Source organism: Heloderma suspectum, chromosome 2 (genome assembly GCF_057233095.1).
Source record: "Heloderma suspectum isolate Gila_16-S chromosome 2, 16-S_ref, whole genome shotgun sequence".
NCBI classification, from domain to species: Eukaryota; Metazoa; Chordata; class Lepidosauria; order Squamata; family Helodermatidae; genus Heloderma; species Heloderma suspectum.
In genome coordinates this window covers 112346205-112366371 of record NC_139459.1, presented here as the reverse complement: position 1 = coordinate 112366371, position 20167 = coordinate 112346205, and the positions used below count along the sequence as shown (strand labels likewise).

The following is a 20167-nucleotide window of genomic DNA, read 5'->3' as shown; positions in this document are numbered from 1 at the left end:
CTCACATGCTTTAAGAGCCAAGCACTGTAGCACCACCATCAATCCCCTGCTCCGATGAGACAGGCTTTTCTCAAAGTGCCCTCACTGTCTGAACTTTTGTGGGCAGCAATCAGAAAGAGCATGTTTTCTATGATGGCTTCTTGCCTTCTGGAATGCCCTCCCCAGAGATGCCTGCCTAGCATCACCATTACTATCATTTAGGCACCAGGCTAAAACATTTCTCTTTTCCCAGCGTTTTAAGTACTTCTAATGTTAGTGTTTTAACTTAGAGTAGTTTTGATTTTATTGCTTATTTGAATGGACTGCTGGTGTTTTAGTTTGTTCTGTTAGTTTGTATGTTTTACTTGGTCAAATACTCTCTATTTTATTTGTACTTGTACTGTTTCTTACTACTTTATTAGCCATCTTTGGAATCTATACTTTTTATGTTGCAGATGTGGGATAAACATTATATAAATGAATACATAAACAAACCAACACAGAAATAATAATGCTCATTTCCAAGGACTGACATCTAAAGTTGTTGAGTTTGCTCAATGTTGTTGAGAAGATAAAGCAATCTTTTGGGTGTTCTGAACTCTCATTGCTGATGACTTGAATATGCGGTAAGCCAGATTTCTTTTTTCAGAAACAAAATGTCATGCCCTAACGCTAAACATCTGTGCTTAAGCATCTATCTGCAATGCTACAGTCATGTCAGGGTAGCCAGTCTATCTCAAATGCATATTTGTAGGTCCATCAAGTCTTAGTGTGAGTTTCCACATTCATTTTGCATCAGGTTTTCTAATCACATGCAGTGGTGACAAACAAGCCTTAAAACTGACCTCCATCTCCAATGTGGGGAATGGGGATGTTTTGGGTATTGTGAAGCACGTGCTCTTTAAATAGCAAAATACGGGTTCATATGGTATTAGAATCTTACCGAAGCTCACTTGTTTATTTTTAAGAAGTACAGCACAAAACGAAGCAAGATCCATACATGTGGCTACGACAGCTGACCCGTGTTTGAAATTAATGTACAATTGTTTTCTGCCCTTTTTTTGGTAGCAACTGTCAGTTTCAGGAGAAACAGAAACAAAAATCTTTTACAAAAAACCTTGCCCTAAATAATCTAGAGAAAACACACCATGAAAAGAGAGGTTAAAAAACCCCTACTTGTTCATTTGAAAATGAACACAGTTGCAATTGCATACGTGCAACCACTTTTGTAAACCAGGAATAAAAAGTACTTGAAATTTTTTGAAGTTCTACAGAGTGGTTTTGGAGTACATTTCTTGGAAATTTGCATGATTTTACTTATAGTGGTAGGTGTATTGCATATGCAAATTTATCATCTAGGGCAAAAGAACAAAGAAAAATGTTGGTAGTCAGGACCCTAGGAATCAAACACTGCTCTTATCAAAGCATGAGAAATTACAAATTCCATAAAGCACAACGTTATTTTTCTAATGTATCCCTGATCCATAATGAGAAGCAATCTAACATATAGATTTTGCATTCAATATCCCTGTCAAAAACTACATCACACATCAAATGTTAATGGCGCTGGGGAGTTGGGGTGATTAATACCATAACAAATGGTATATATTACAAATTTTCTTTTGTTCTTTACTCACAATGACGCATACAGCCAGGATTTAACCTTTAAGGGTTAAAGAGTTTAATCAGTGTCAATGTCTGATCTTCTGAAGGCGATAAAGAACAGTCTGTCTAGCGATACCCAACAGAACATCATTTTGTCAAGCCACAAAGCGCCCAAAAGCTTGTCAAGTAAGTTACCAGAAACCTCTTTGTGGTTAGAACTCAGCTCCTTCCTGCTTGACCTATTATTTGATATTTGACCACTTGGTTGCAAGACACTTGCTCTTTCCAGCTGAAATGTCACTGGGGCATCTTGTCAGCTCCCCGACATCTCGGCCTGACATACAATTTTACTTTTGTGTGCTACAAGGCAGAAAATGCAGGGCAATGGCCTTGCTTTAAATTCTGTCAGCATCAAAGATGGGCGTCACTCTTGGGTCCTACCAACAACAACAACAACAAAAAGGAGCCTATTTTGAAGGTCAGATCAGCCATTACTTTAAAGCCTTGCAACTCAAACTAAATTTATTACCTGCAACACTGGTTTGGGAACTGCCCTTATAAAAGTACATAAACATATAATCAAAAAACCCTCCCTCCACAATTGTTTCTACTTCCTTATCAAACACAGATTTGATAAAAGGATGAGTTTGCAATGCCTGCAGGGACCGGATTCCATACTTAACTTAACTTGTTCAAATGGGCAAGTGGTATCATGTAGCTTTACAAGGAGCAACCTGACCTTCTCACATTGACCAGGAGTGACATTATTGTGCAGGAGGAGAAGCAGTCACATCATTTCTGTTTTGCACAACCTGCTTAAAGTTTGCAACTAAATGCTTGTCTTCAGTTGAGCTGACAAGAGAGAAGAGGGGGCTCAGTGAACCATGGCAGGGCTGCCATGAAATGACAGGAATCATTGGCATACATTTCAAATAGCTCTCTCAATCCTATTAAAGTATTGCAGCCCTGTTTTAAAATAGACAAGTATGAAACAACTTTGATAGATAGAGACTAAAATGGCTTATTGATTTTTTTTTTAAGTCTGAGGAAAATTACCCAAAATGTGTCATTCTTTAACATTTAAAAATATACTACATAAAAATGAGCTACCATGATAAATAAAAACTTTTTTAAAAAATTGACTGTTTCACTATGCTGGGAGTGTGAAGTGCAGGCATATATGAACAGGCCCCCTTCCACCCCCACCCCCACATCCCCGTAGTGAATAATGCAAAATTAATACCACAGAAATGCATAGAGACTGAACTGCAATTCAAAGGATAAAAACATCCTAATAAAATAGGATTTTAATTAGTTTTTTTAAAAAAACACATACAAAAATAGCTAATCTTAACGCCTATCTTGCATCGCTCGTTTAGTGGTGGCTGTGATATTTAGGGTCGAGGAATAGGATGAAGAAGCTTGAGAATGAGGTCTATTGTGTATGAAGGAGAAAGAAGCATCATAATCTGACTCAGCCTTCAGCGGCAAAAAATTTGGGATGCAACTCTGGTCTAGCTCAGGTAATGATCTTGAAGCTGGAGGGATGCTTGAAGTGTTTTGTGACTCCTGAAGGAAAAATAAGAAAAAGGAAAAAATAAAACACACACACACATTAACCATGGGTCAATTAATTAACCCCCCCCAGCAGAAATAATGTCTAATATGCTTAAGACTACAGCAATAGACTACACCTCAGTGCAGTTAAAGTTTAAGCCACATTAATTTAAACAGGATTTAAGATTATCTATGGATTGCACCCAGTAACAACTTCTAAAAATACAGTTGTTGTTTTTTGCCTTATGATACTTCCAAGAATATACTTTGATTGCTATTCCTATTTTCACCCTTGAACACAGTGGCAACAGCTTCTTATAGAGAGGCGCCCAATCACCTAAAAAATCTAAACACATGATTTCTCATTTTTTAAAGTAAATCCTAGAAATAGTATTGCAAAGCATATGCTGTTTTCACACAAAAAAGCTTAACACTATATTTGTGTTAATCCCTGACCTTTAGATGTTTCCCAGTTTCAAATTGTTTGTCTCATTCTCTATATGGAAGATCTTAAAGGCGATCAGTAACTACCTTTCACCTGAGCAGGACAGAGCAGTGTAGAAATAAAGGCGTATGCACACTATTTAAAAGACATTATTTGGAAAAAATAATCCCTGTTTAGCAATACCTAGAAACCCAGCCAAAAATTCCAAATCAGGTATTAAGGCTGCCTGAACAATGCATAGTTAGGCTCTGTAGCTTTAAAATGCGTATTCACACATGAATACATACATACACCCCACCACCATCACCAAAGCTATCAAAAACAATTTCATGTAAAATGCGATTCACTACAGACATATGTGCTGCTTTAACCACTAGTGTCAAAATGTGCATTTGATGAACTTTAAGTGTAGGTTCAGTAAAAGAGTAAAAGATACTATAAGGGAGTACTTGGAATGCTGCTACTGTATGTTTCAGGGTTTTTTTAATGTCCCCCACCCCCCGCCCCCATTCCCATTACTACTACAGGGGAGAAGAAGAAAAAAATCAATGGCTGCATCTAACACCTAGTTCAGCAATTTTCTTTGATGTTGGCGCTTTGATTTCTTGATACAACACAAAGCTATCTTGTAGCTGGCTGAAAAGATGGACCTTTAAGAACCACCAATATGGTAGTAAGTTCAAGTGCTTACTCCAAAGAGTTATTTAAAAAGTAGTCATTCTTTCAATTCTACAAAGGGTTTGGATTGTGAAGATGAGTTAACAGTAGACCATAAACTTGTAATCTTCACCGCTACTGGATTTTAGTCTCACTATATCCTAGGTATTGCAGCCTGGATAATAACAAAATTATGTTGCATTCATTAATAACCACACTGATTTCAAGTATTCGCAGTTTTGCACTTATATTATTTTAATTGGAAAGTTTTAATTATCAGAATATTTTCATATGATCTCACAGAAACAATGCAAATCAGGATTTTCCTAGCTTGCCTAGACAGAGAAATATGATCCTATGTGAAAATGTGTGCTATATTTTAAACTCTGCTACAAAAACAAGGATAAATTGTTATCTCAAAAAGAAACATGCTGTCTAAATAAATGTAGTGAATAAAACACTTTTGTATAAAGGACAGCTTGTTTTCTATATTAGCAACATTTTCCTCCAATTCAAATTAACATGTTTATCATTCTGGTTAAAAGACATTTACATTGTTCATACTTTATTTTTCTCAAAATCCAGCCATTCCTAAAAAAAAGGGGAAAAAAAGAAAACAACCTCAAAAACCCAAGCAAGGGAGTGAAAAAAAATCAGGTTTCCTTGGAGAGTTGCACAAAAAAGTATGAAACTTAATGATTGGCAGCTAGTCAATAGACTGTTACAGGAAAAGGCTTCAGTGTTTGGCGGAGGTGATGGGAGGGGGGGTCAGGTCTGTTTCAGTTCTCAGGCCCAAGCTGCACCTCATAGGAAGCTAGGGTAGAATAACATCCAACAAATGGAATGGAAATCAGATTGCTACAGTAGCCTTGACCGATGCTGGAAAAGCTTTCTTTGCTAATAACCTGAACTATTTTGATCCTAATCTGCTTTATGTATTTAAAGCAAATGGGGGAAGGGAATCCCTGAAACTGTAGCTTAATTTAGAATAACTCAAACTAATATGGCTTTTGACTGTAAATATGTGTCTGGGAGCAACAGATTATTTCCTCAGTACCATTGCTCTCCACCCCCTATTTGGCAGATTGCAGAACTGGTACACTTAAACTGGCTGTGCAGTAACACCAACAATAATCTAAACTGTAAATGTATTTGGGTGATTATTTTCAAAAGTGCTTATTTGTTCGAAACAAGAGCCTTGGGCTGAGACAATGGTATTTAGCGATAAACTGTTTCCAGTGGGGTGGCCTGGTCAATCTGTTGCAGCAAAAACAGCAGTCGTGTGGCATCTAAACACCTAGGGATGCTCGCCCAAAGGAATCTCGAAGTTTCTTAAGAGACTACCTGAAAGGAGAGGTGAACTTTTAGCTCCCACAAGGTCCCACATTCTTCTCTGCCTTGGATCACTATCTGGGCTGGGGAAAGGTTTCCCAAAGCACCCTCCCCACTTTTCCCTTTACTTAGCTGCATGTGAGGGTGGTGGCAGCAGGGAGTAGGATTTCTTCCCTTCCTTCTTTCCCCTGCCTCTCTATTGTCCTGACAAACTGTGGAACGCATTAGGACCAGCTGAGCAGTGACTCTTGGGACTTGGAAGTCTTCCCAAAGGCTATCACCATGCAGCAGGATGACAGCAGGAAGGCAGGATAGATGAAGGGAACTGGTGTCCGGATGGTTCAGCTAGACTTATTAAAATGCTATTTGGGCTCCACTTGAGGACACTTGAGCGTGCTAGCCCCACCCGCCTCCTTCGCCACCCTTTACTTGTGGAGGGTGACTTTGTCAAGAGGCCTCCTGTGTCTGTGGAACTGAGAATGCTGGAAAATCAACGTTCCCAATTGCATGGAGAGCCTCTACAGATAAAGAAGGTTCTCCTCTTCACAAAGTTGCCCTCCATGAGTAGAGGGTGATGAAAGGTGGGGGGGGCTAGCATGCTCCCCCTCCTCACACATTTAGTGTTTTCGGATACAGAACACCTGAATAGGACATGAGAGAGAGAGATGCAATTTCATATTTTTGTAAAGAATATGTTTTGACTGGATTTCTACAAATTCTTGAATGAAGTATATTTCCAGAAATAAAATCTTCCAAATCCCACAAGAACCATTCAACTCAGTTTAATGTAATTTATTCTGTGAGGCTGGGGGAATCTGGCTACTGTGGCTGAATTCCACATGTACTCGTACATACACACCAACCATACCCAGGCTTTTATGATTCAGCACCTATTTATTTATTTATTTACTTAACTTATTTAATTGCACTTATATCCCACCTTTTTTCCTCTTGCAAGGAATCCAAGGCAGCTTACATTATCCTCCTCCTCTCCATTTTATCCTCACAACAACCCTATGAGGTAGGTTGGGCTGAGAGTCTGTTACTGGCCTAAAGTCACCCAATTAGCTTCCATAGCCGAGTGGGGACTAGAACCCAGATCTCCTGGCTCCCAGTCCAACACTCTCACCACTACATCACGCTGGGTCTCTCACCTGGCACAACTATCCTGTGGGTAATCAACACCCCCAAGACCTTCCTCCACCTTTCCTCTTCCTTGCATCCATCTTGACAGGTGGCCAGGTAGGTCTGGGAGATGTTCTCTGGTTTAGGGACATATATACTGCAATCAAGAACAGTAAAGGTGCTTGTCAGGCTCTTAACTCAGGTGGAAATCAGTGAACCCCCAGTGTGTGAAATAAGCAGAGACAGAGTCCCAAGGAACTCTCTTGTTGGGCTATGTCCATACACTCTTGAACATTCCCTGATGGTTATGCAACATGTTACTATTATTAAGCCTCAAGCAAATCCTCACCGTGACCGCCTTCCACCTGGAAACCTACGTCCTCACTGTGGGAGGCTGTGTGGATCCAGAATTGGCCTTCACAGCCACCTACAGACCCACTGCTAAGACTCTACCCCTGGAAGACAACCTTACTCGGTCACGAGTGATCACCATGATGATGATGATTAAGCCTCCACTGTCAAGCATCTCAAGCATGTGCTACTTTATTATTTATTTGTATGTTACATTTATATGCCTCCTTTTCTCCAAGGAGTCCAAGGCGGCATACATTTATATGCCTCCTTTTCTCCATGATCCTCCTCCTCTCCATTTTACCCTCACAATAATCCTTTGAGGTAGGTTAAACTGAAAGTCAACCAGTCAGCTTTATGGTTGAATGGGGTCTAGAACCTGGGTTTCCCAAGTTCCTGTCCAACACTTTAACCACTACACCACACTGGCTTACTCTATGAAAATACTTTCACAGAGTAATACTCCACTTGTGTTCAACACAACAAATACAACTCTAAACATTCACTGAGGTCTTTTGAAGAGGCACTTCTGGTGGTCCAATATGGGTCAGAGATCCACTTGTAAACCACCAGGAGCAGGGCCTTTAGTGTGGCAGCTTCCACCCTATGGAATTCCCTTCCAAATGAGAGCAGATATGCACCTATGTTACTTTGCTTTTGGCATTTCCTGAACACTTTTCTTTTCAGGCAAGCATCTCCTGACTAATAACTAAATTCCAGCCACTGTTTTATTGATGTTGCTGCTGTTATTGTAATTTATTTTGTATTTTAATTTGTTGTGCACTACTCTGATATCTCTCGATGTGGAACAGTTTATAAATTCTATAATAAATAAGTTAAGAATTAAAAACATTAAGCAGAAAAGACTGATGATGTCGTTTTCCTCTTTCCCTTTTACATTTTCTATTTGAGTTAAGTATTCTGTTTCTGGTACTCCAGTGCCCAGTTTCAATCTAACTAAAGCTGGCCCTAAACGCAAGCAAACCTCCTTCTAATGTGTGTTCTTTCCCACAGGTTTCCATTATTTAGTTTTACAGGTAGCTATTTTTCCAATTGCTATCTTCACTTCCATTGCTGGAGGGAGGGGTGGTCAATTAAAAGGAAATTAAAAGAAGGTTGCATGACCAGAAATGACATGTTTATACAACCTCTGCAATAGGCTCACTTCTTGAATGGCCTGTCCACGAAAAGCTTCCCTACACAGACAAAAAGCACTGATTAGTCAATATTTTAATTGCCAGACTTGGAACCCCTTTACTGCTTCCAGTAGTCTAATTTTTGTCAGAGTCTTGCAGCCTGATGCAGATCTGTGCTCTGGCAGAAGGAGGAGGGGAGAGAGGGAGAAAGACTATATTTACATTCACTTTGCCAAACATTAGCATCTTTTTGTCCAATCATTTGAATTCAGAAGGGTTAGGAGAAAACAGCTTAGAGAACAAGGGTTGACACATACAGTGTGAAATCTTAAGGTGCTTGAATGCAATGAGGGAGAAAGTGAGACCGAACCACATTTCAGCTCCCTAACTGTGCTGCAGCCCACGTGAACTTTGTGACAGGTCTCTGTCTCTCAGCCACACTTGAGTAGCTTTTGCTGACATTCAGCTGTCAGACAGCATCCCTTTACCATGCCCCTAACATGCTCTACAGCTTCACCCAATTAACTTGCTTTCACTTGACATTGCAGCAAAAAGCTTCATAATAGGTGGTCAAGGTGCACAGTGCCTGCCTGCCCTCTAACTGCTCACGCACAGCGAGATGCTTAACTACCTTCCTTCTTGCCAGTTGGCTCAGAAGTTGTGTGACTATGATTTAGTCATCCTATTTCCTAAACTGGGCACCAAAACCTGGGATCTGGCAAAGGTGCATTACTCTAAGGTGGATTTTATTTTTAAGGAAGCTTCTTTTTCTTCTTTTTTAGAGCAGAAAGTCCAAATTTGATCATCAGGAGAATCTGGTTAAAAATATACAGATTAAAAATCTTTGCTGAAGATAAACTGCATTAGCAAGAGAAATGGAGGCCAAAAATGAAGAAGAGAGAATCAAAGTCATTATTTCCAACAGTAACATTTTATGACAGAGAGGGAAAAGGGCTAGGTGCAATTAAAGTGTCTTTATGATTCAGCATTCTTACCGTAGAAAAATCATTAGACATTTAGATGATTAACTCTATTACATACTCCTTCAAACAAGAGGTAGTATTTTAAGTAAAAATGGTGAATATTCCTAAAAGGGCGTATCAAAGAAAGTAAATGGACTATAAATCTTTTAAGGGCACCAGGAAAAGATTTGAAATTTGGTTATTCAAACACCTGTTTTAACTTGAGAACACTACTGAGATTTTCTTTTCTTTTCTCTCTCTTCCTTCATGATCTAGGCCATTCCCCATTTTTATTAGGCTTCTCCAGACACGTGCATGTCACTTCATACCCTACGGAAGCACAGTATGCTATGTATGGAAGCATATAGATCCATACATTATGAAAACTATAAAAAGGCAGATTATACACCTGTAGCAGTGTGACACAGATGAAGTATCGAACTGAAGACTGCACAAGTCAAGATACTAAAAACGGATGTCTTGTTTAAATATTTAACATACATGCTTGGAGTTTTTCCAAAATATGGAGATCCTAAAAAGACTCTGGCTCTATGATGGTCTTGAGAAAAAAGGGGCTTTAAGCCAAGTTATCATCAACACCATTGACTCTGACTTGCCCAGTCAGAATATCTTGCCTCCAAACTATTGCCTCCTCTGGACAAGGGCATGTTGATGTGGGTTTTTTGAAGACTGAAGTCACCTATGCCATAGGTATCTACTGAAAAACTGTTGCTGAGAGAGGGGAGAAGAGAAGAAGTGCTACGCTCCCCCCACCCTCTTCAGAGGGAAAAAGGAAGCACTGTGTCACTTGTAAGGATCACAGACCCAAACTGCAATTTACAACTCATTTACTTCTGAATAGTTGCATTCTAGTCAGTGGAGCTATTCCACAATAAGCGGGCTGTAGGTTGCAGACATGTTCAAAACATCTTTCATCCAATGCTGTAAGATTACAAGGTATACATGCGATCAACCCATGCCCTTAACAAGAGAGTAAGTCTCTTTTCATTGCTCAAAATACAAATATTTAGCACTTGCTCCATATCAGACCTACGTCGTCTTGTAAAAAGTCCTCTTGGGAAAAAGAACAATGATTGGTATATACTGTACCCTTGATAAACTGCTGTTCTATGCAGATAACACTTCTTGATGTGACGACAATATGGCATTTCTAAAGAAACCGCCTGCTGGGATTTCAGATACTCTTCAAAATAGCTGTTCAAACAGTGAATGTACTATCCAAATACAACATGTTTGAGGTTCACCCATCTTTATTTTATTGTTTTTAAACTGCCATGCATTTAGTTGGATTCAAAGACCAAAGCGCCTAGCTTTTAAAAAAAATCTATCAAAAAAGGTGCTACATTCAGGAGATTTCTCCTTTGCAAAAGTACCTGAAGCAGCAAAATGATGTCAACAAGAACCCTAATGTTTTGTTCTATATGAAATAACTTGAAGGACAATAGCAAGAACTACCTAGTAACAAGAGATTTCATCCAAAGCTTTAATTCAGGAGTGGGGAAGATGGGAGAGGAATTGTGAATTTCTAAATCTGCTGGGTACATTTGAGAATGCTGTCAAACATAAAAGTTAGCTGCGTTACAATATCTTTCAGCCTGATTCAGATTTTACAATCACACAGTATGGCTTGGTGTAGTTGTGCTGACCTTCATACAGCCAGGATCATCCCAGTGTAAACAATGCAAGAGTAATAACAATCACATGCAAGTTTTATAAATTCAGAAATCAGCCAGAAAAGTGAATTTACTTTGAAAAGACACTGCTAAGAAGAAAAACAACAACACCCTAATTGATATATGAATAACAAGGAGGGGAAAAGGTCATACTTTAGGCTCAATTTCAGTTGATGTCTAACATGCATGCAAGCTTCAAATTATGCTAACTGGGCAAGAAATCAAGCTTATCAGTTATAAACAACTTGAGTGTGGGTGAGCTAGGGTTACGACTTCCATTGTTTCTGGCCTCACTTACATATACAGTTATACTTCTGGCTGCACCTACATAAAACCCGAATAATTCATCAAAAACCATGTATATACAGTCATCCACTATGGATCAGCACTGGCAATGGAAAATCACTTTTCCTGAAATGGTCATTTTAACAAAAAGACACTAACCAGTAGAAATCAATATTTTCTGCATACCAAACACATCCTAAGTGAATCAACATTTAAAAAATAAATTAATGGATTTTTGTCCTTTGGTATGAATGTAAAGTAAAATGGACTTGAGCACACTCCGGGAGAGAGCGGAGGACAGGAAGGCCTGGCGTGCTATGGTCCATAGGGTCACGAAGAGTCGGACACGACTTAACAACAACAACATGAATGTAAAACCCGTATTCAGGATATTAAAGAAAAAGAGAATATTAAAATGCCCACAAATGATGTAAAGATGGTGAGGGACAAGGAAAATAGGTAGTGTTCCAGAAAACAAATGGTTATTTTTATTTATTTTTATTCTATTTATTACATTTATAACATATCTCTCCTCCAAGGAGCTCAAGCTGGTTTGCATGGCTCTCCATGTCCCTCCATTTTAATCTCAGAGCCACCCTGCGAGGTATGTTAGGCTGAGAGAGAGTGATAGGGTAAGGTCATCCAGTGAGCTTTATGAATGAGCGGGAATTTGTACCCAAGCCTTCCTGGTCCTAGGCCAGCATTCTAACCACTGCATCACACAAGCTCTGAAGTATTAATGTAACATTTCAAAATGGAAAAACACACTTTGATATTCAGCAGGAAGGAGATTCTATTTCATCTTTGTATGTCTGGAAGAAATGTCTTGGACCTGCTGCTGAGGTCTCTGCATCATTACACGGAACGTAGCGTTAAGGCGTGTGTGTGTATCTGTGTGTGTGTGTGTATATGTGTGTGTGTGTGTGTGTGTATGTATGTATGTGAATATGTATATGTGTATATATATATATATATATATATATATATATATATATATATAAATAATCATCGCTACTACTACTGTTGTTGTTGTTGTTATAATTAGAGTTATCCAAGTTAGGTTACAGCAATGTGCTCTATGTGGGGGTGCCGTTGAAGGCAGTTCAGAAGCTGCAGATCATGCAAAATGTAGTGGCCAGACTGATAACAAAGACCAGCTGGTCCGAACATATAACACTGATTCTGGCCTGCTTGCACTGGCTGCTTGTATGTTTCTGTGCCCAATTCAAGGTGCTGGTTTTTACCTATAAAGCCTCACACGGCTTGGAACCACAATACCTGATGGACTGCCTCTCCCAGCATAAACCTACCTGTATACCACATTCATCCTCTAAGGCCCTCCTCCAGGTGCCTCCTCCGAGGGAGGCTCAGAAGGCAGCAAAAAGGGAGAGAGTCTTCTCGGTGGTGGCCCTGCAATTATGGAATGATCTCCCTGACACCAATGTTGTTATCTTTTTGGTGCCAGGTTAGGACCTTCCTCTTCTCTCAGGCATTTGGCAGCATATGATAAGGTTTTAATCAGGTTCTGGATTTTTCTTATTGTCAATTGTTTAAACATTGTTTTAGATGTATGTGTGTCTTTGTGTGTGCTGTCTGTTTATATATTTATATGTAAATGGTTTTTATAATGCATTGTTAAGGTTTTAATCTTTGTAAACTGCCCAGAGAGCTCTCTCAAAATAGCTTACAATAAAAGAAACCCGATCACGATAAAGTAATGGTACAGTAAAACATCCAATATTAAAACTGTACGCTAATTTGCTTGCAGGTGCTTCTCCCAAGCCTCAACAATCAATCAATTCTAGGCAGCAACCATGGGAGAGAAGAGAGCAGATCCAAAGAAGTGGGGAGAGAACAAGTCTTGCTGTGGGTTGAACTCCTCTGAGTCTGTCAAGGTTGCTTCTAATCCCACGTTTAGATTTCAGCAATAAATGTAGACTCCTCACTTGGTTACTTAAACAAAATTATATTCACAAGTACCCCCAAACACTAAATGAATATACAGGGATGAACAGGGAGGGACCATAACTGAGTAGTAGAGCCCATGTTTTGCATGCAGAAAAGACCTCTGACAGAGACCCTGGAGAGCTGCTGCCAGGCAAAGTCGACAACACTGGTCTAGGTGGACAAACAGTCTGACCTGGATAAAGGCACTGTCCTATGTAAAATAATAAGTCCTATTAGACAAAACAGGATGGCCCATTATACCAGAAGACACCAACCTACTGAGTCACTTACCCTGCTAGTTCCATGACTTCAGCTCAACCCTTGTTTGGGCTCCGTGACTGGATTCACACGAGACAAGGATGGTTAATAAGCCACTGTGGCTTGCTAACCACCCCCATGTGTGGTTGTCTGCGTGCCTCCTGACTAACCTAATTACCCTCGCTGGGCATGGCTTGTTGTGAACTCCAAACTTGGTGAGGGTGGCTGGCTGGAGTGGTTAACAAACCACCCAGCAATCCTAGCACAGGCCAAGGGTTCTGGGTGATTTGTTAGCCACCCCAGCCACCTACCCTTGCTGGGTTTGGACATCACAACAAGCCACGCCCAGCGAGGGTAATTAGGTAAATTGGGCAGTACAAGCAGAGGTGGTTAACAAGGCGCCATGGCTTATTAACCACCCTTGTGTCATGCAAACCAATAAACTGTGTCTTGGACAGGCTGCCGAAATCATTACTCACTTCCTGCCATGCCTATCTGTGAGCATCTGTCAGCTGAGTTTGCTTTGGGTTACTGATAACACTGCATGCTCACCAGGGCTCAGAGTTAAGCAGACAGCCAAAGATTATAGTAACCCAATGAGACCCACCTCCTTACCTGGTAACCTGGTACTTTGCCTGGTGTTTGCCCTTGCACATCTGGAGACTTTCTCCAGAAATTCTTTGCACAGTTTACTCTCCATCCTCTTATCTCCTTCATTTCAGTATGGAACTATGTAATATATTTGGTATGTAATTCATATTCCAACATATTTGAATATTTATCAATCCTGATTACTTTAGGCCAATACTTCTGGCCAAAGGCTATGATTTCAAAAACATTCTTCAAATTAGTTTTATGTTAAATTCAGAAATAGAAAGAACTAAATTATATATATTTCGTGATCCAAATGTACAACCTCAATAACGTAAACATTAAGATGTTACTCCAAGTTTTATATTCCTTAACTCTGTCAGCAATCAAAGGACCAAAGAAACAAAAAAGAACAAGGAACAGAAGTATCTCCTAATAATAGTATATTCATTTTTACACCCTTTGAACTTCCTGTCTTCTGTGTCACACCCACACACAACTTTCCAAGTATTTTATAATACTCCACTTGGATTTCCAGCATAAAAACAATGACTCAGTTGAGGCACATAAAATATGTTCTTCTATACACCCAGCACTGTATAGTAGAGTCTTCTAATACATGGTGCAGAAGCCAGAACATTTCTTCCCCAACTACAGAAATGCCTCAGCAACAGGATAAACTTCCTCACTGGGCTATGGAATCCCCTTTGTTAGAGGTCTGTTATCTATCCTGTTTTAGGGCATGAACATTGAATTAAATCACTGCTCTTCAATGGTGAGCATGAAAATAGGGTCATGCCCTCCCCCATTGTTATCGTCACTGTTTTCCAGTGATAGGATCACTGTTTTCTTTTTCTTTCAAGTTTGTTTAAGAGAAGGAGAGAGAAAAAGAAACAAGGAGAAAATAATAGATTGAACATTATTAAACATGAGTTCCATATTGCCAGTTGGAGTAAGAAGCAATAGGTCCCAGCAGGTCCAATATGGGTGAGGAATCTAAGAGAGATTTGTTGGTTCAATGGATAGCTTCAATGTCTGTGATTAAGTTTAGCTTTTATCAGGACTTAGAAAAGGTGCAGTGGGCATAACTACTAGTTCATTTGTGCAACAAAATGCTCATAGGCGTAGTCAGTTTGTGCAAGCAGCACAACAACCGATATAGAAACTCGTGAAAGGCCCAGCAACATCAAGCTTTTCACAAAAATTAGTGAGAGGCTGTGCCCTATGAATCAGCAGTAAGTAGGGATGTGTCAACCCACCCCTGTCCGGGTTCTCCGGGCGCCTGCCCAGTCCCTGCCCCCGCTCGCCAGTCCCTGGACCACACTTGAGCCCCTCCCATGCTCAGCGAGCAGTCTGCACTCATCCCAGCAGCCTTGTTGAGCTCTATGGTCACCATTTAAAAAAAATAAAATGATGATTGCAAAAAGTGCGCATATTTGCGTATGCGCAAAAACGCGAATTTTGCCAATGCTCATATTTGCGTATGCGTGAAATGAGAATTTTTGCAAAGATATGCATTTTGCATATGTGCAAATAAGTGCATGCGCAAAATGCTCATTGTTGCCCATACAGAAATATGCACATTTTTGCAACCACCATTTTATTTGTCAAAAAATGGCAACCACGGAGCTCACTGAGGCCGCCAGGGTGAGTGCAGGCCACTCGCCGAGAGTGAGCAGGGGGTGAGCAGGGCAGGGGCTTGGTGAGCAGGGCTCGGGGGTGCAGGCAGGGGGGTTCTGCTGGATTCCTGGATGGAATCGGGTGCCTGTGCCAAACCTAGCAGTAAGGGATTTTATACAGCAAAAGATGGGTCCCCACATATCTGCCATCAGATCAAACATGGGGTTTCTATTAAGTTTGAAGGGCATTTTGGTGCCCAAGAATATGCATACACCCACAGCCTCAGCTGAGTGTGTGTCTCGTACATGCTCGCTCCATAGTTCAGACATGCAAATACCCATCAAACTTTTGTAAAAAAAAGTTCTGCTGAGCTGTAGTGGAAGATCAGAGATCTGTCTTTTGCTGCAGCCTTCACACAGCTGAATATCTTACTGCAATAACTCAACAACAGGAATCTGAATAAAATGGGGGAGGGGGGTGCTTGGTTATGTTTTGTATGTTCTTACTTTATTGAGACAGAAAAAGGAGGAAAAAGTCAAAGTAGCATTAGCATAAATACGCCATTTGGATTCCCTCCATTCAGGTGTCATCTGAGTATATGAACCAGAGTCTTTCAACAGCCTAACTATTCTTTAATCTCTTCCAAAAAGTCTCACTTGATTCATAACCCCAGAACAAATCTGCCTTCCTTTTGTGTTTAACCCACAGTTTAACACTGAATAATGGATGCTTCTAGCCCTCTATCTTGAAATAGCTTCTTCAAAAGGGAGGAGGAAATACCTAAGTAAAAGTCCTTGACTCTGGAAAGAAGTAGATTTATCTACCTTTGTACAGAATAGTGCTTTTCTTCTGCAAAGCCAGTTCAATTATGTTCTTAGCTCTATTCTTTTTAAAAAAAAACTACTCAGGGTTAAACATCCTGATGTAGTTTTCAACACAACAGCTTTCCCACCTCTTACAAGCCTTTTATTCCTACTGCACTATAGGCAGTATTGCTGGATCTTTATATAGCGATGTGTCAGACACTGTCACTTGGAGACAAATGGGATGAAGGCAGACTGGAAAAAAGAGGATATAATGGATGAAGCAAAGTAGAAAGAAAACTAAATAACTGCTGCATGGCCATTCACTGTGCTACTACTGTGGTCGGCATATAGAAGCTCAGTGACCTTCTTCCATTTTTAAAATTCCACTTTATTTTTGTAAAATCAAAAGAAGAATTTCATGGCAGAAACCTCATATTCAAGATACGATTTGAATGTGTGTGAATTGCCAATAACCTGATACCAATTTCATTCACTCAGGAAAAATCGTACTACATTCCCTCTGACACAGTGCGACATGCATGACCCATGCAACGCTAGGGGCCCGTTCCTGAAGAGCCCTTGCAGTGTGTTAAGAAACAGGGGGATGGGGAACAACTCATTGACATGGAATTAACCATTTCTACGGTCAGAGAGCCAGCTATGTCAGTATGGCTCTATAGATCTACTGAGGTCTGGGCGAACAAGTTGGGAGGGGTACGTCCTCACAGCTGTGACCACCTGGGTTCTTGGTGCAGCACTTACACAGATTCAACATCCATATGTGTGTGTGTGTTCTGTAATCTACAGTGATTCTCTCTCACTCTCCAGGCTTCCTGTCAGGATGGGTTTCTAATTCTGTTTGTACTATTTACTGCTGGACATTCCAGACAGACTGGGAATACTGTTTGCATACCGACCACCCTGCTGCCTAATAGTCCTCCACCTGGGCTCGCAGAGGTAGCAAAGTAATTATGTTCATTCTAGTTTGCTAGATATATCAACATCCTCCCAATATCATCTCAGAAAACTGTGTTGTTCCTGAAATATTACCAAAGAAGGAGAATCTTTAATATTGCAAATTTTCTCTTACAACAGTGAAGCTATGCTGAAAAGTTTAAATATGGAAATAGTATGTTACCCCTAAAATGTACTTCTCTGCAGATGTAAATACATGAGTCTAATAATAAAGTTTCACACTGAGAAAAGTGTTATTTATATTAAAATATTAAAACTATTTAATGAGCTTTCTCCCCCTGCCCTCCAAAAAGTAAGTTAAGTGTATGCCTTAACCTGCTTGAGGCAAAGGAAGTTTCAAACTTATTGGATTTGAAACTACCCATTATTTCCCATGTTGCAAAAATGGCAATTTTATTTCCCCACAGCAAATGAAACTGTCAGGAAAATTTAGATGCAATAAAACTGTGTGGTTAAACCAACATGCTGGATTTGGACTAAAACTGAATTAAAGGAATTAAAATTAAGCATTATGTCAGTCAAACATTATAAAAACTATATTAAAATAGGGATATTTGGTGGGAAAACGTAGGAGGTTTGGACTCGGTGACGCCCAACAGGACCTGTCCACTTCACCTCCATCAATCGTGTCACATTTGAAATTTGCACAATGAAAAATATTTTGCATAAGTGTCTTGCTTCTGGCAACCTTTCCACTTTTATAAAAAGTTGTCAAGACAGTGTGTGACTTTTGCGGTGCAAAGTTTTAGAATGGTGGCTTCAGTCCAAGGCTAGCTAATAACGGCTGACATGCACTGGAATCTTGAGGCCTAAATCAACATTGTTTTCACAGCTGTAATTAAGCCACCTAATCAGAAGCACATTTTGACGGGACAGTTTCTGGAAGCCAGACATTACAATTTCTTATGCCTGGAGCACAGTGGCTCGTGAGAGGTCCTCATTTAATTTCAGTGTGTGCGTGCGTGTGTGTGCGTTTAAAAGTGGCAGTAAAATGAAAATACTATTTGGGGAAAGGGGGAAGAGCAGTGTACAACTGCTGAAATATAGCAGGCCTATGTGTTCATGCTTTGACCAACTTTACACCCCACCCTCCATCGGCTCTGTGCCGAGTCCCCGTCTCTCGAGTGGCAGCTGTACGCAGTGAGAATAAGGACTTCTGCCAAGATCAACAGATGAGCTGGTCTGAACTAGCTCTCTGTGTGTTCCGATTGTAAATTGTGCTGGTGATGATTAGAGAACTCCAACACAGGATGTTGACTCTTAAAACTGTCCAGAGAAAATAAGTTTTGGGTTGTTTTCTTTCAAATTCAGGTTGGGTTTCGGGGGTTTTAAAAAAAAACCTTTTGGTGACTTGGTACACAGAGTTGTGTCTGTGACTTTCAGATGGTTCCTCTAACATAAATCCACACAAATCAAATAGCTATATTATTTTTTAATATAAAACGTCCTCACAAGTACAACATTCCCACAGCAGGACCCTTCATCTCCAAGTGTTTATAGAAGAGGGCTGAGGCTGAGTGCTGTTCTTCAGCTGGCACACACGTAAGTGTTGTACATACCTTACCACCTGCTAAAGGGAGAGATGCCCTCTATACCCTTCAGAAACTAGAAGCTGGTTATTGCTGGCTATCACTTAACTATGTTGTGTTTTAAAGAAAATGACTGCATTATCATCTCGCTCATGTACTATGGAACTGCTGCTTTTGGTAAGTTTAACATAAACTTTCAACCTTAGAGGCCACTGTAAGACTATCAATAGGAAGGCCCTAGTCACTGGGGTCTGATTGCGTTTAGTTCTGCATTTTAATTGCATATGGAATCTATTAACTCACTCTTTTGCCTTATAGGCAACATTTTAATCAAATTACTATAATTTTCAAATATGTTACAATAGCTTGACAAGGTAAAAGTTCACATACCTAGCATATACTGAATATCAAAAAAAGCTTTATATAGGAAAGGAAATATTATTTATACAAAACAAGGGGATAAATATATTGTGAGGTTATTCTGTTCTGTTGAGGGGGGTTAACACCTTGTCCTAACATGTGCTATATGATTTATAGTGTGTGTCTTGCTTTATTGCCACTGGTGCTGATCCAGGGAACCCCTTGCACAAATGGGAGGCACTTCCACTAGTGCAAGAGGAAGTGGCTCCCATTTTCACTGATTTCCTTCCCTCAGATGCAGCCCCCTGAACTACCTTCTGGAAGGCCCACAACCCTTGGGAGCAGCTTTTCAGGGGTGCAAAGGTTTACAGCAGCCTAACCCAACCTGGTGCCCTCCAGATGTATTGGACTACAACTCCCATCAATGACACAGAATAATGGGCTCAAGTTACGGGAAGCCAGATTCCAGCTGAACATCAGGAAAAACTTCCTGACTGTTAGAGCAATACGACAGTGGAACCAATGACCTAGGGAGGTGGTGGACTCTCCCACACTGGAGGCATTCAAGATGAAGCTGGACAGCCATCTGTCAGGGATGCTTTGACTTAGACTCTAGCACTGAGCAGGGGGTTGGACTCGATGGTCTTATAGGCCCTTTCCAACCCTACTATTCTATGATTCTAGTTCAACACTCTAACCACTACACCACACTGGCTCTCTTAAATGGTGGGGCATTTTTTGAGATGAGAAAGTACCTGGGCTCGATGAGTATTGACATGCTCCAGTGCTACAACAGAGGAACAAGCAGCCTGTAAATAGTTCTTTAAAATTTTAATCTAGGAGCATTAGAATCTACCTTGGCACTGTCTATACTGACTGGCAGCAGCTGTCCAAGGTTTCAGATGGGGAAGCTTTCCCAGCCATAGCCCAAAACAGTTCATAAAATAACACTG

At 40.2% G+C, this 20167-nt stretch overlaps 1 protein-coding gene across 10 annotated transcripts in view; it reads right to left on the bottom strand.

Annotated features, from left to right (window-relative positions):
• Positions 1–906: 906 nt before the first annotated feature.
• The window catches only part of CCDC171 (coiled-coil domain containing 171), a 247239-nt gene continuing 227978 nt past the window's right edge, over positions 907–20167 (bottom strand). For all 10 annotated transcript variants that reach the window (XM_084834548.1, XM_084834547.1, XM_084834545.1 and 7 more), the window contains one exon: positions 907–3153. In XM_084834548.1, the coding sequence (XP_084690674.1) occupies positions 2935–3153 (219 nt within the window). In that variant the 3' untranslated portion in view covers positions 907–2934. The remainder of the gene's footprint in view (positions 3154–20167) is intronic.